Source organism: Solanum dulcamara, chromosome 4 (genome assembly GCF_947179165.1).
Source record: "Solanum dulcamara chromosome 4, daSolDulc1.2, whole genome shotgun sequence".
Taxonomy (NCBI): Eukaryota; Viridiplantae; Streptophyta; class Magnoliopsida; order Solanales; family Solanaceae; genus Solanum; species Solanum dulcamara.
The window spans coordinates 82,223,317-82,239,880 of record NC_077240.1 but is presented as its reverse complement, the minus strand read 5'-3'; the positions used below and the strand labels follow the sequence as shown (position 1 = coordinate 82,239,880).

Below are 16,564 nucleotides of genomic sequence, written 5' to 3'. Positions count from 1 at the left end.
GTTTTTGTCAGTTATTTATGTGTGTTAGCCCACGGAGTATTTAGATGTTGGGGTTCTAGGTCAAATTTACTTAGATTCTTCCTTAGTAGTATCCGTAACGACCTGGGAAAAGACTCCAATATCTGTGGCGGCGCTTCTACGGCGTTTAGGAATATTTTATTGGCGACAATGAGGAATTATGCGATTTTGCCAATTTTTCGTGTGTGTTAGCCAACATATTTTTTAGGTGCCGAAGGTCCGGGTCAATTTGTTTTAATTTTTCCTTATTAGCATCTGTAACTACGTGGAAAAAAACTCTAGTAGCCATGGTGGCGCTTCTGCGATATTTGGAAACATTTCATTGGCTACACAACAGAAATTAGGCAATTTTGCTAGTTTTTTATGTGTGTTAAAAGCCCACAGATTTTTTAACTATTAGAGGTTCGGATCAATATTCTTGGATTTCTCCTTAGTAGCATTTTTAACGAGATGGATAACGAATCTAGTAGCCCCTGCTGCACTTCTACAGTATTTAGGAGCATTTTATTGGTGAAGGAATAGAAATTAGACAATTTTGCCAGTTTTTCGTGAGTGCTATTATATTGACTTTTTAGGTGCCGGAGGTCTGGGTCAAATATTCTTGGATTCTTCCTTAGTAGCATCTATTACGAGTTGGAGAACGACTATATTAGCCTCGGTGTCACTTTTATAGTATTTAGGAGCATTTTATTGGCAAAGCAATAGAAATTAGGCGATTTTACCGGGTTTTCGTGTGTGTTAGCCCACTGATTTTTTTGGTATCGGGGGTCCCGGTCGAGTTTCTTCGATTATTATTTAGCAGTTTCGTAAAGACCTAGGAAAGGTTTACAATAGTCGCGGCAGCGCTTCTATGGCATTTAGGAATATTTTATTGGTGACGCTACAGGATTAGGCGATTATCCCAATTTTTTGAATGTGTTAGCCACGAATTTTTTAAATATCGAGGTCTGGGTCAAAATTTTTTGAATTCTTCTAAGTAGAATCCATAACTACCAGGGAAATGACTACAGTATCCCCAACGGCGCTTCTACGGCGTTTACGAGCATTTTATTGGCGACGCAACAAGAATTATGCGATTTTGCCAGTTTTTTATCTATGTTAGCCCACGAATTTTTTAGGTGTCGGGGGTCTAGGTCGAATTTACTTAGATTCTTTTTTAGTAGCGTCCGTAACAACCAGGGTAATGATTCCACTAGCAGCAGCAGCACTTCTACAATGTTTAGGAATATTTTATTGGCGATACAACAGGATTTATGAGATTTTGCTAGTTTTTCATTGGTGTTAGCACACAAATTTTTTAAGTGTCGAGGGTCTGGGTAAAATTTTATTCGATTCATCCCTAATAGAATCTGTAACGACCTTAGGATCGAATCCAATAGCCCCGATGGCGCATCTACGGTGTTTAGAAGAATTTTACTGGCGATGCAATAAGAATTAATACTCTTTGCCAGTTTTTCGTGTGTATTTTCCCACATATGTTTTAGGTGTTGGGGGTCCCCATCGAATTCTATTTGATTCTTCCATTGTAGTATCTGTAACGTCTTGGGTAACGACTCTAGTAGCCCCGGTAGAACTTCTACGGCATTTAGGAGCATTTTATTGGCAACACAATAGGAATTAGGCGATTTTGCCAGTTTTTCATGTGTGTTATCCCATGGACTTTTTAAGTACAAGGGGTCCGGGTCAAATTCTCTTCGATTCTTAGTTAGTATCATCCGTAACGACTTGGAGAACGACTCCAGTAACTCTGACGGCGCTTCTAAGACATTTAGGAGCATCGTATTGGGGGGGTAACAGAAATCAGGCAATTTTGCCAGTTTTTCGTTTGTGTTAGCCCATGGATTTTTTATATGTCGGGGGTTTGGATTGAATTTTCTAGGATCCTTCCTTAGTAGCATCCGTAATGATTTGGGGAATAATTCCAGCTTTCCCGGCGTCACTTCTATGGTGTTTAGAAGCTTCTTATTAGCGATGCAACAGGAATTATGCGATTTTCCTAATTTTTCATGTGTGTTAGCCCACGGTTTTTTAGGTGCCAGGGGTCCGGATCGAATTTTCTTAGATTCTTCCTTATTAGAGTCTGTAATGACCTGGGAATGACTACAGTAATCACGGCGGCGCTTCTACACGATTTAGGAGCATTTTATTAGAGACGTAATTGGAATTAGGCGATTTTATCAGCTTTTGTGTGTGTTAACCCATTGATATTTTAGATTCCGGAGGTCCCACTTGAATTTTCTTAGATTCTTCCTTAGTAGCTTCCGTAAAGACCTGAGAAATAACTCTAGTAACCCCGACAGCGCTTCTACGTCGTTTAAGAACATTTTATTGGCGACTCAACATGAATTAGGCACTTTTTCCAGTTTTTCGTGTGTGTTAGCCCACAGATTTTTTAAGTGGTACAGTTCAGGTCGAATTTTCTTTGATTCTTCATATGTGGTTTAGTCCAGCATTCATAGCATTTCGGGGCACTTCTATGATGTTTAGCAGCATTTTATTGGAGACGCAATGGGAATTAGGCGATTTTGCAAGTTTTTCATGTGTGTTAGCCCACAAATTTTTTAGGTGCCGGACGTCCGTGTCAAATTTAATTTGATTCTTCCTTAGTAGTGTCTGTAACGACCTAAGGAAGGACTCTAATAGCCCCGTCATGCTTTTACGATGTTTAGGAACATTATATTGGCGACACAGCAGGAAATTAGGTAATTTTTTCAGTTTTTCGTATTTGTTAGCCGATAGATTTTTTAAATGGCTGGGTTTGAGCTGATTTTTCTTAGATTCTTCCTTAAAACATCCGTAACGACCTGGAAATGACTCCAGTAGCTCCAGCGACGCTCCAATAGAGTTTGGAATTTTGGGTCAAAAGCCTCGCATATATAGATTGTGTGCACGGGGTTCCAAATGAATTCTAAGGGTAAATAGAAAAATATACCCAAATATTAAATTCATTATTAAGAATTAATGATTTATTTATTTTTAAATAATGAAGCATGAACTTAATAATGGATGCCTTGACGTAACTATTCTATATAAATAAAAATTGAATAAGATAAAAGGGCAAACCAAATTAAGTGGAACTAAAAAAAAACTATTTGTAAATTGGTGAAACTTAAAACGTTCATAACTTTGGCCTCAGATGTCCGATTTATGCGATATTTTTTTATTGTCATTTTTTTTTTGAGATGTAACTCTATAAAATGCCGTAAGGTGGTTTGGTCCAGCATTCATAGCATTTCGGGCCTACACAAGTGGAATTAGGCCATTTTTAAAAAAGAATTCGTGTATGTTATATTTTTGATGAAATGATTTCCAATGAATTTTTTGGAAACCATTATGGAACCTGCCATAGGTATTCAGGGGATTAGTAAGTGTTGTATCAGCATGATCCATGGCGCGTTCATAGCATTTAGGGGCCGCACAAAAGGAATTAGATAATTTCTCTATTTTTCGTGTGTATTAGCTCTTGGATATTTTTGGTGAACTGGCTATCGATAGATTTTTCTCTAAACCTATTATGGAACCGTCTATAGGTACCCGATGGATTAGTACGTATGGCCTCAGCACAATCAGCAGTACATTCATAGTATTTAGGGGTCGCATAAGTGAAATTAGGCGATTTCACCATTTTTTTCGTATGTGTTAGCCTATTGATATTTTTGATGAACTGGATTTAGGTGGATTTTTCTTGAAAACCATATGGAACCCTCCGTAGGTACTCGAGTGATCATTATGTGCAGTCTTACATGATAAACGACGCGTTCATAGCATTTAGGGGTCGCACAAAAGCAATAAGGCGATTTTTTGGTTTTTTTTTCGTGTGTTAAAACACGAATATATTTGGTGAACTGGCATCTAGTGGATTTTTCTCAAAAAATGTTATGGTACTCTCGTAGGTACCTGAGGGATCAGTACGTGAGGCTTTAGCATGATCCACGGTGCGTTCATAGTATTTAGGGGCCGCACAAGTGGAATTATGCGATTTTGCCATTTTTCGTGTGTATATTAGCTCATAAATATTTTAATGAATTGGATTTTGGTGAAATTTCTCAGAAATCATTATGATACCCTTCGTAGCTACCAGAGAAATCAGTACGTGTGGCCTCGGCATGATTAACGGTGCGTTCATAGCATTTAGGGGCCGCACAAGTGGAATTAGGCAATTTTACTATTTTTCGTGTATGTTAACCCGTGGATATTTTGGGTGAACTGAATTTTACTCGAAAACTATATCGTACCCTCTATAGGTACCCAAAGTATCAGTACGTGTGGTATTGGCACGATCCACGATGCGTTCATAGCTTTAGGGGGCGCATAAGTGAAATTAGGCGATTTTGTCATTATTTTGTGTGTGCCCATTAATATTTTGGTTAATTGGCTTCTGGTGAAATTTTTATACAAACCATTATGGGACCATCCGTAGGTACCCAAGGAATCAGTATGTTCAGCCTCGGCACGATCCACGGTGCACTTATAGCATTTAGGCGCCACACAAATGGAATTAGGCAATTTTGCCATTTTTTCATGTGTGTTAGCCAATGAATATTTTGGTGAACTAGTGTTTCGATGGATTTTTCTTGAAAAGTATAATAGGACCCTCAGTAAGTACTCGAAGGATTAATATGTGCGGACATGGCATGATCCACGGCTTTATAATAGCATTTAAGGGACGCACAAGTGGAATTAGGCAATTTTGTCATTTGTTTCATGTGTGTTAGCCATGAATATTTTAATGAACTCGCTTTCGATGAATTTTTCTCGAAAATAATTATAGAAACCCTTGTAGGTACCCGGGGGATTAGTACATGCGGCCTCGGCATGATCCATTTCGTGTTAATAGCAGTCCGATTGATTTTTCTTGAAAATTGTTATGGGATCCTCCTTAGGTACCCAATATCAGTACATGCTTCATCTAAAAGATCCACGGCTCATTCATAGCATTTCGGGGCCACACAAGCAGAATTAGGCAATTTTGCCTTTTTTCATGTGTATTACCATATTAATATTCTGGTGAACTAGCGGCCGGGTAGATTTTTATCGGAAACCATTATGAGACCCTACGTAGTTACTCATGGGATCAGTATATGCGTCCTCATTACGATTCACGGCACGTTCATAGCGTTTAGGGGCCGCACAATCGAAATTAGGCAATTTTGCTATTTGTTTCGTGTGTGTTAGCCCATGAATATTTTGGTGAACTAGGAGCCCGATTGATTTTTTTGGAAACCATTGTGGGACTCTCCATAGGTAACCAATGGATTAGTACATACGGACTCGACATGATGCATGGCGCATTCATAGCATATAGGGCCACACAAGCAGAATTAGGCGATTTTGCCAATTATTTTGTGTATATTAGCCCATTAATATTTTGGTGGACTGGCTTCCTATGAATGTTTCTCAGAAACTATTATAGGACCCTATGTAGGTAATCGGGGGATCATTACATGCTCCTCGGCAAAATCTACGGTGTGTTCATTGCATTTAGGGGCAGCACAAGCGAAATTAGGCGATTTTAAAATTTTTTTGTGTGTGGTTAGCCCACGAATATTTTGGTGAACTGGATTTCGATGGATTTTTCTTAGAAACTCTTATGGTACCCTATATATCTATCTATTGGATTAGTACATGCAGTCTCGTCATGATCCACGATGCGTTCATAGCATTTAGGGGTCGTACAAGCGGAATTAGGCAATTTTGCTATTTTTTCTTGTGTATTGGCCAGTAAATATTTTAGTGAACTAGAGGTACAGTGGAGTTTTCTCTAAAAATGGTATGGCACCCTCCGTAATTACTCAAGGGATCAGTATATGTAGCCTCGGCACTATCCACGTCAGGTTCATATCATTTAGGGGTTGTACAAGCGAAATTAGGTTAATTTGCCATTTTTTGTGTTTGTTATCATTTAAATATTTTGGTGAACTGGCTTTTGGTGGATTTTTCTTGGAAACTAATATGATACCCTTTATAGGTATCAGTGGATCATCATGTGTGGCCTCGGCACAATCCACGGTGCATTCATAGCATTTAGGGGTCTTACAAGGAAAATTAAGCGATTTTGTCATTTTTTCGTGTGTGTTAGTTAGCCCATGAATATTTTGGTGAACACACTTCTGATGGATTTTTCTTGAAACCCATTATGAAACCCTCCGTAGATATCTAGAGGATCAGTATGTGCAACCTCGATACGATCCACGGCTCATTCATAACACTTAGGGGCCGCACAAGCGGAATTAGGCAATTTTATCATTTTTTTCATATATGTTATCCCATGAATATTTTGATGAACTAGCGATCTAGTGGATTTTTCACAAAAATCATTATGGGACCCTCCGTAGGTACTCATGGGATCAGTACGTGCGGCCTTGACATGATACACCGCGTGTTTATACCATTTAGGGTCCGCACAAATGGAATTAGGCGATTTTGCCATTTTTCGTGTGACTTATCCCATGAATATTTTGGTGAACTAGCTTTCGATGGATTTTTCTTGAAAATCATTTTGTGTCCCTCTGTAGGTACCCGAGGGATCAGTACGTGCATCCTCAGCACAATCCACGGCGCGTTCATAGCATTTAGGTATCGCACAAGTGGAATTAGGTAATTTTACCATTTATTTCATGTGTGTTAGCCCATGAATATTTTGGTGAATCGGCGTTCGATAGAGTTTTCTCAAAAACCATTATGGAACCCTCTGTAGGTACCCGAGGGATCAATACATGCGTCTTCGGTATGATCCATGGCTCGTTCATTGCATTTAGGAGCAGCACAAGAGGAATTAGGCGATTTTGCCATTTTTTCGTGTGTGTTAGCCCATGAATATTTTGGTGAACTAGCACTCCGGTGGATTTTTCTTGAAAACTGTTATGCAGCCCTCCGTAGGTAACCTGTAGATCTGTGCGTGCGTCCTCAACATGATCCACAGTGCTTTCATACCATTTAGGGGCCGCACAAACAGAATTAGACGATTTTGTCATTTTTTCGTATGTGTTAGCCCATTAATATTTCGGTGAACCGGCAGTCCGATGGATTTTTCTACTCTCGGGTCCTGATTTCTGATACTAATTCGGTTTCGATTCCTTGTTCTCATTCGGGACTCAACTTTTGACCTTGATTTGAGACCCAACTCTGGGTCCCAACTCGTGTCGAGGTCAGATCCCAGTTTGAATGTCGGGTCACAGGTCAGGATTTGAGATCGGATTTCTGATTGAGTGTTGGGATCATGTCCCGAGTCAGGTTTTGGGTAGAGAGTCGAGTTCGAGTTCTAGGTCAAGCGTCGGGTTTAGGTCCCAAATCGGTCATCGGGGTCGAGTGTTAGGATCAAATCTTAGTTCAAAAATTAGGTCTCGAGTTGAATATCGGGGTCAAGTCAAGATTCAAGAGAGAGTCATGATCGGGAGTTGAATTTGGGTCCTGATTTGAAAATTGGATCTAGGATCAGGAATCGAGATTAGGTGTCAGGGTTGAATCCTGTGTCTAGTGTTGGAGTCGGGTCCTGGTTCAAAAGTTAGATCCTGATTTGAATATTGAATCCCGATTTGGATGATGGTTCTCAGATTGAGGTCAAGTCATGGATCGGGTGTTTGGATCGGATCTCAAATCAACCATCAGAGTCAGATGTCGATGTCGGATCAAGGTTAGGTCTAGTTCGAATGTCGAGTCCCAGGTTAGGTGTCGGAGTTGGAGCCCGAATCAGTCGTCGGGGTTGTGTCTAGGTTAGGATATTGGGGTTGGGGTTGGGTCCCAGTTTGAATGTTGAGACCTAAGTCGGGTCTCGGGTTCGGATCTCTTCTCTCTGCAAAGATTTCTACTATTCTTTCTTTTTCTTTAAGGAATATAATAATTTCCTTTTTGTATAACTTTATGTTATTATTTAAATACATAATTTGTTTTTTCTTAAAACTCTCTATTACATTACTACTTTATGCCACTTTCCTCTAAACAAGGTGAAAACAGTATTTAACTAGTCAGTTAATTACAACCATTCCCAAACACCACTTTTCCCAGATTTTACGTTTACCCAAAGATACAATAATGTTTAGAGATTTGTTGTAAAAAACAACATATTATTACACAACAAACAAACAAACAAACAAATTCTCTCAAGGTAACTTTAGAAAGGTAGAATTATAAATTAAAAAAAAAAAAAAAAAAAGAGCAAGACCCAGCTACCACAATCTTCCAAATTGGCAAGACCGTTTAGAGATAGAGGCAAGTCAGAAACACTAAGCATTATTGAATTTTTATTTATATAGGTTGAGTTACGTTCACTTGTTCATATGTTGGAAGACAATAGAAGAGAAGTTTGTTCGACAGAACCAAAATGAACTATTGCCATAAAAGAGGTATATTGTTAATAATAAAATCATTTCTTCATTTTTTTCCTCTCATAAAATGTTAAAATATGCCCTCGTTTTTTTTCTTTCCATTTTAAGTGTCAATTTCTTGAGATTGAAATTTGCATATATTTTTGGATACGTTTATTTTGCAGAAGTTAGAAATGCAATTATACAACAAAAGTTTATTGCATCCCATCTGAATTCACATATTCATGCAACAAAAATCTCAACAACATGGTCCTTATTTACGTGACATTCATTTTCTTTTTAGTCAATTTTGAAAAGAAAAAATTGACAATAACAACAATAAAAAAAATGAATGTAATTTTACAGGTGGAGTCTGAAAAGAATAAAATATATGCATATTGCACCCTTATCTTTAAGAAGGTAGAGAGACGCCTCGACTGATCCAGAAAAAATGATATCTTTCATGTTTTGTAAATAATTTAATTTTAAACTTTCTATTTTACCTTAATGAAATAATTTATAGTCAATAACTTATTTTAGATCATATTTTTCAAAAAAAAAAAATCTCAAAAGAAATTTGTTGGCTCATGTCAACTATTGATTGGAAATTTAAAAACATAAGAACAGTTGTCAACTATTCCAAGAAAAGTGGCATCCAAGGCAGGCTGTATCCTCTTGAAGTACAATCTGGACTTATATTAACTTCAAATTGATGACTTCAATATTCTAAGAATTTTGTGGGAAAAAAATATAATCTTAAATTAAAACAGATAGTACCTCTCTAGAAAAATTATTCCATCTGTCCTAATTTACTTAACATACTTTCTTTTTTAGTCGATCTAAAAAAATAACATGTTTCTATATTCAATAACAATTTAACTTTAAATTTTTCTGTTCACCCACCCTCATTCATAGCCGCAAATCTTTTTATGGCTTATTTTTCTCTTAAATTCAATGTCCAGACAAACAGTTTAACGAAATTATTTTATAAAACAAAATGTTCCAGGTTTATTGCAGTTGGTATCTTTATATATATATAGTTCTACATTGGGAAATTGCATTTGCAGTATACAAGTATGGAAGAGAAAGAAGTTTCATGTAGTGAGGATGTTAAAAGCCCACTCTCAATATTTTTCAGAGATATAAGGTAAAGTTTTTGCCTTTTAATTTCCTTTTTCTCCTCTTGGTCAAAAAGTTCAAGATTTATCATTTAATTTAAAATGTTTATACAGTCTTTAATTATGAGAAATGATAAAATTAATGTGCCTCTCTCTCATTTTTATCCTTGCCCCATACCTATAATGTTGCCGCATTCGTGCTGGATCATCTAAAATATACTTTTTGAAGTATCCGACATACATTCTGAAAAAACTGAATTTAGCTACGAACTTAATTGGTGATTTGTCGATAAATTTTTTGTAACTAAGAGAATTTTCAGCTAAAATATTGCTAAATAGGATTAGCGATGAATTTTATTGTTACTATTTAGCTACTGGAGATCTGATAGAGTTAAGGATGGAATATTGATTTTGATAGTATTCTGTGAAGAAAATGAAGAAAAATATCAAAATGTTGGCAAACACCTAAGAAAATATAATATACATATTGTAGACAAAATAATGTATATATAGTGTATATTTGTACATATTTTGTACAAAATGATGTATATTTGACTTGCAGATGTAATTATTCCAAGTCGGCCAGCCAAATGTATAACTTTTCCTCTCTTTTTTCCGTTGAGCAGATCAATTTTTAAATTGGATGAACTTGGCCAGGAAATAGGAAGGATAGCTCTACCTGCTGCACTAGCTTTAACAGCAGATCCTATTGCATCTCTAGTTGATACAGCATTTATTGGCCATATAGGTATCAACTTCACAAAATTTTATATTTTCCTATTATCTTGCGAGCAAAGGCGGAGCCAGGACTTGTAGTATATGTGTTTTGGATCCCAATTTTGTTTTGCTTACTAGATTTTGAATAGATTATTTTTACATATTAAATGAAAGAGTTAATAATCAAAAACACACATGAAGTATTATGCTTTTGCAAGTTTCCTATCTGAAATATAAGATGTTCATTTTTCCTTAGCTGAAATATCATCAACTATTTATCAAAACACACCTTAACTATCGCTTGTTCTCCTTTTTCTACCTGAAATATCACCATCATTCAGTCAAAAAAAGAGAACAATTGATAGTTGAGGTCATGTGTTTTGATAAACATTTGGTGATAATTCTAATAAAAAAGTTCGCACGCCTAATAGTTCAGGTGTGAAACTCAAGAAATCAAGATCCTTTAGGTGTTTTGACCCTTCAAAACAATTATAGAGTGAGCCAAAGTTTCTAAGTTCTGCCGCGAACCCATAAGTAGTATTGTTGATCTGCCATCGCAAAGAACTCTAATTCTGTTCGACACAGGTGCGATTGAGCAGGCTGCTGTAGGAGTTTCTATTGCTGTATTCAATCAAGCATCTAAGATTGCAATATTTCCCCTGGTCAGTGTAACAACTTCTTTCGTCGCGGAGGAAGATGAAATCACGAAAGCAAACCAAGACCTGCAAGATGGTAGAAGTTCGGAGCAGAATGAAGGAGATGCTGAAGCATTGGAAACCGAGTCACCGTCAAAGAGTGAAAGCAAATGCCTGATACCTAAAAATGGTATATTGGAAAGTGAAAATCCACGCTTTTAAGCACATTTTAAGTGTTGGAGCTGAATTTATGAATAAAGCAGTTACATGTTTGGATAGAAGTGATAAAACTGTCAATAAGCAGCTTGTTACACACCCGAGATGATTTCGCGTGCATGTTCCCTTCTGCTTTTTGATAATGATGCTATGTTTCCATTTACCTTCAGATTCTGCAGGGAGTGTATGCAAGTCCGAAAAGCTAGTTACGAGCTTTGAAATAATGAAATCTAAGCCCGAAAAGAGACACATTCCATCCGCGTCATCTGCATTGATCATTGGTGCTGTCCTTGGCATTGTCCAAGCAATATTTCTTATTGCTGGAGCAAAGCCTTTATTAAAATTCATGGGAGTCAAACCTGTAAGTTGATCTCTTCAAAAACAGAGAGGGAAGAGAAATTTATTACTCCCTCTGTCTCAATTTATGTGAAGGTGTTTGACAGGGCTTGGAGTTTAAGAATGAAATGAAGACTTTTGAAACTTGTGGTCTAAAATGAAGTCATAGATATTTTTGTATCTATAAATGATCTCATTAAGGGTAAAATAGAAAATTCAAAGTTAAATTGTTACTTAATATAGAAATGTGTCATTCTTATTTGGACTGACTAAAGATGAAAGAGTATTGTATAAGTTGGGACGGAAGGAGTACTTTTTCCAATGGAATTCAGATTCTTGTATCCTTCTTCCAACTCTTGGTGCCATTTTCTTTTGCTTTTTTCTTCCCCTTTTGGCGGAGTTAGGTGAAGGGTGTTGAGAGGCTCTCATAGTGTCGATATCCGGTTGTATGTTGATCATTTTACAGGGCTCATCTATGTCAAAACCAGCACAAGATTACCTGAGACTGAGGTCACTTGGTGCACCAGCAGTTCTCCTCTCATTAGCTATGCAAGGGGTATTTCGAGGATTTAAAGACACGAAAACTCCACTATTTGCAACTGGTAAGTAATTAGAGATGTATGACAGTGTCAAGCTTCAATAAACAAATTTCAGTTAAATACATTTAGGGATATGTTCTGTTCATTCAGATGCTGAAAAAAACAAACAGTCTTAATTATTTAGTATTTAAATCTTAATACAACATCTTGATATTCAGATTCAACAACTAAATCTTAATATTCAGATGTGCTTTCAGATTCAGATGTCTTAATTTTAATATTCAGCAGTTCTCCTTTTCTGTGTGTGTTTTGACATATCATACAGTGGCTGGCGATTTGGCAAATATAATTTTGGATGTTATATTCATGTTTGTTTTTCATCTCGGTGTCAGAGGTGCTGCAATTGCTCATGTAATTTCTCAGTGAGTAGATTTTAGTCTTTCCTCATGTTAAATAAAATCGTGAGGCAATAGTTTCATTGATTAAAGAGTTTGCAAAATGTTGGAAAGATGTTCTTACTTTAATTGGTATTTATAGGTACCTAATTTCAGTTATACTGTTTTGGAGACTATTGGAAAAGGTTGCTATCGTACCTCTTAGTCTCAAATATCTTCAATTCACTCGATTTCTTACAAATGGTAAAGATTTTCTTTCTTCTGTAAACTACTAAATTTATATGTTTCAATTAAGTACAAAACCAGCTCCATTTTTGTTAGGACGAGGCTCTTGAATTTCCTAAGTCGCATTCTAATTGTATCAAAATAAGCATGTTTGCTTTCCTTCTACATATATTGTTCACTGAATCCTCATCATCAGGTGTCTTAGTAAAGTGTTTCTTTTTCTTCTACGTGCATTACTATTTGTTGTTTCACTTGCTATTTTACAATCATATTTTCTTGCTACCATGCTTTGAATTCTTTTCTAGTTGTCGAACCGATGGTCAATCGGAAATAACCACTCTACCCCACAAAGTAGGGGTAAAGTCTGTGTGCATCCTACCCTCTTCAGATCCAATTTGTGGAATTACACTGCGTATGTTGTTGTTTAGTAATCCAAATACCTGAAAACATAAGACAAAACACTGGAATTTCCATAAGGCCTACTGATGCTAGTTCTCAGAAGATCTCCGTACGAAAATGCCAAAGATTTCTTCTACTACATGTTCAACACAAAATCATCAAAGAAACATAATTTCTTACAATTGATACTATGGTCAGAGTATGTGTTTAAGGCGGTAAGGTGGTACTCCGATGACTATATTACGTTAATCTGATGTATCAAACTTTTTGAGTTTTTGCCATCTATCTGTTTTCTGAAATGTTGAACCACCTCCGTTTATCAGATTTCGTTCTTGTTTCCGTCTATAAATGAATCTCAACTTTAATGCCAACTATAAATGTATACCATTCATACTCGTAAAGAAGTTAACTGATTTTTTCTTCCTTTTTCCTCCTAATTTCAGGGTTCCTATTATTAGTGAGGGTCATAGCAGCAACATTCTGCATAACATTAGCTGCATCATTGGCTGCAAGATTAGGACCAACACAAATGGCTGCATTTCAGGTCTGCTTGCAGATTTGGCTAGCTACATCTCTTCTAGCTGACGGGTTAGCTGTTGCTGGGCAGGTGAGACATGATCTCCCCCGTCAATACTTTTCGTCTGTCTAAAATAAACTAAAAAGACAAGAGGAAAAGAGAAAGACAGGTAATTAATAAAACGTAAGAACTTCTAACCAGATCGATGTATCATTTCCAGGAAATCATAATTTCAAGAAGAAAGGGAACCATTATTTGCTCCAAAATGGCATATACGGACTCTCCATTAATGTTCCCACACCGGTGTCGTATTTCCTACCACGGTATCAATGAATACTTCTATTCTATGCTACTCAAGACTATTCAAAAATGCCGACGGGTGTGAGTCAGATCCTCCAAAAAATGCACTACCTTTGGATGATCTGGCACGCACCCGCTGAAAATTTTGGAAAGTCTGAGTAACTTAGTATAGCAGTATTCAACTACTCATTGTTATAGGGGTAGGAAAATCCACAAGGCCTGGCTCCTTCAGTGACTTTTAAAAAGTTTGATTAACAGTTAGGAACTAAATTGTTATTAGAACCTACGTTGCTTGGATTCACCAAAAGTAGTGTATTTTTGGAGAATATGACGCAGGTGCAGCCTCGAAAGTAAAGAGTCCGCGTAACTTAGAATAGAACCCGCCAAACAATTTACTTTTTGAAGGTTAAATCTGTGAATTAGTAACTAGGAAGATTCCTTTCTGTAGAAACAATGTGTTCACTACTCAAAGTTGTGGATCTCTATACAATAGTCAGACCTCTCTATAATAGTCATCCGCTCGAACAACATTTCAACAGTCATGTTTTATGTGGAACCAGTCTTTCATGTTATGTTATATTATAATTCCCTATAAAAGCATTTCGCTATAGCCAATGCCCAATAGCTACCAAAAAATATCGGCACAAATGATGTTGTTATAGAGAAGTTTGACGGTATATTATTTCAGATATCTTTAGTGAAACACATTTGTACTTTCATATTCGCCACCATGAGAAAGCATCAACGGTCATCATATTATGTGAACAAACTTCAAAACTTCAACGTTCCTTTTCCCCTTTCAGGCAATACTAGCAAGTGCATTTGCTCAAAAGGACTTCAGTAGATGTACTGCAACAGCATCAAGGGTGTTACAGGTACTAAAGTTGTTCAATAACAGAGTATTCACGTCCGAGTATATTTTTAATAGTGAATGAGAGCTAGTAACGATCTAGTTCTTGAAACGTACAGTTGGGAGTAGTTCTAGGACTGGTACTAGCACTCGTTCTTGGAATTGGTTTACACTATGGAGCACGAGTATTTACAAAAGATGTCAATGTCCTGCACCTAATTGGCATTGGAATTCCGGTACACACCATTTATAGACACGTCGTTGATACATTTACAAATCTTTCACAGTAAAAGACTTGGTTCAGAACTTATAACCATTTCTTCCAATTTCAGTTTGTCGCAGCAACTCAACCAATCAATTGCCTGGCTTTTGTCTTTGATGGTGTAAACTTTGGCGCATCCGACTTTGCATATTCTGCATACTCGATGGTAAGCTAACGTGAGATATTTGTTTCTTGCTGTCAACACATAATAAACATACTATGCTCACAATAGGTATAAACTTTCTTTTTACATTGTAAAAGATTATAGTGTTATGACATTAGTCTCAACCTATGTTGTTTGCACTCTTCAAAAATGTTGACGGGTATGTGTCAGATGCTCCATAAGTAGTGCATTTTTTTAGGATCGCAGGTGCGGCAATATTTTTGGATAAGTCCGAGCAATATAGATGTCAACTGCATTTATTAACAAGAATATGTTTAATCTTCAGCTTACGGTGGCTCTTTTCAGCATTTTGTTCCTGCTCATTCTTTCATCAAGTTATGGATTTATCGGAATTTGGGTAGCTCTAACCATCTATATGAGCCTGCGAGCTTTAGCTGGCTTCGGAAGGTAGGCATCCGAAAAACAAAGACTTAATACTTTTGCCAATATTAGAGTAGTAAATATGTGCTTGACCAAGGTTCCAAAAGTGTTACCTGGAAAAAAGTTATTTTTTCAGCTTTTGAAAAACAGTTTCTGCTACTACTCAAAAACACCTAATTTTTTTCTAAAAGCTTGTCAAACACGTCAACTCTATGAAATCAGTGTTCTTTTAAAAGAAAATCAGCACTTCAGTTTTCCAAAACCTAGGCCAAACGGGCTAAAATTTAGGCGGTCATGGAAATGCAAAAGCATAATCCTGTTTATTTTTTGCTTCACCGTTTGCAGGATAGGCACCAGGACAGGCCCCTGGAAGTTCCTCCGGAGCTGAAAGTCTCTGTTAAACAATATATAAGTATTAATTTCATAGAGAAAATTCGCACGAAAACAACTGTGTAATTTCACACGTGGAGTCGGAGCAGGGTAGTATATAAGCAGATGTTACCCTACTTTTGTGGGGATACAGTAAATTTGTATATTAACCTTAAATTCCTTATAAGGACCAAAGAAAGCTTAGGAGGGACCTTATAAGGGAATTTTGTTCTATGCTGTATTATAAAGTAGCACCATTTCATTTAATTCAATCAACACTTAGTCAATGTAAACATCCTTATTATATTGTATTTTTATCTGTCTCGATTTATTTGATACTTCATTTTCAATCGATTTAAAAAGAATGATATCTTTCTATGTCAAGTAGTAATCTAACTTCAATTTTTTTATTTTTAGTTTTACTTTATTGAAATGATTTCAGTCGATCTCAAATATCATTGAGTTATTTTATCCATAAGTTTCAACAATCTTTTTTTAAAAAACTCCATAGCCAAACAATACTTTCATATAAATTAGGATGGAAGGCCCTGGCTAAACCTATTGATGGTAGAGGTGAAATTTCAGCAATGTGCAAAGAAGCATTTCAACTACTTTACTTATCGAGGGACGATCGAGTGGATTCATTTCTACACACCACAAAGCAACTAAAATAGTTTTTTCAATATTGTAAAATATTTTAATATATAGTCTTTTCTCCATTGCAATGAAAAAAAGAAAAAAAATTATATGAAAATATATTTCACAAAAAAACATTTTACATCACATACCATATATATACTCTTACATTTTTTCGTTCTTAT

At 36.5% G+C, this 16,564-nt stretch overlaps 1 protein-coding gene across 3 annotated transcripts; it reads left to right on the top strand.

Annotated features, from left to right (window-relative positions):
- Nucleotides 1–9,258: 9,258 nt before the first annotated feature.
- LOC129887975 (protein DETOXIFICATION 42-like) lies at nucleotides 9,259–16,054 on the top strand. Of its 3 annotated transcripts, none has more exons than XM_055963242.1 (13): nucleotides 9,259–9,468; nucleotides 10,066–10,187; nucleotides 10,742–10,981; nucleotides 11,178–11,368; nucleotides 11,810–11,945; nucleotides 12,208–12,304; nucleotides 12,420–12,520; nucleotides 13,345–13,508; nucleotides 14,522–14,593; nucleotides 14,688–14,804; nucleotides 14,901–14,996; nucleotides 15,280–15,401; nucleotides 15,720–16,054. In XM_055963242.1, the coding sequence occupies exons 1-13, from the start codon at nucleotides 9,398–9,400 to the stop codon at nucleotides 15,760–15,762; spliced, it is 1,572 nt and encodes a 523-aa protein (XP_055819217.1). In that variant the 5' UTR covers nucleotides 9,259–9,397; the 3' UTR covers nucleotides 15,763–16,054. The 3 variants fall into 3 exon arrangements, with proteins under 3 accessions (XP_055819217.1, XP_055819216.1, XP_055819218.1); XM_055963241.1 differs by having other exon boundaries at nucleotides 9,261–9,468; nucleotides 15,300–15,401; XM_055963243.1 differs by lacking the exons at nucleotides 12,208–12,304; nucleotides 12,420–12,520 and having other exon boundaries at nucleotides 9,265–9,468; nucleotides 15,300–15,401.
- The last annotated feature ends 510 nt before the right edge of the window (nucleotides 16,055–16,564 follow it).

What these genes read in the sequence shown, in the direction of transcription:
- LOC129887975 (XM_055963241.1), top strand. Translation starts at nt 9,398, where the DNA reads ATGGAAGAGAAAGAAGTTTCATGTAGTGAGGATGTTAAAAGCCCACTC. An exon ending in AGCATTTATTGGCCATATAG is followed by an intron (nt 10,188 to 10,741) that starts GTATCAACTTCA and finishes TGTTCGACACAG; the next exon opens with GTGCGATTGAGCAGGCTGCT. An exon ending in CAGCATCAAGGGTGTTACAG is followed by an intron (nt 14,594 to 14,687) that starts GTACTAAAGTTG and finishes TGAAACGTACAG; the next exon opens with TTGGGAGTAGTTCTAGGACT.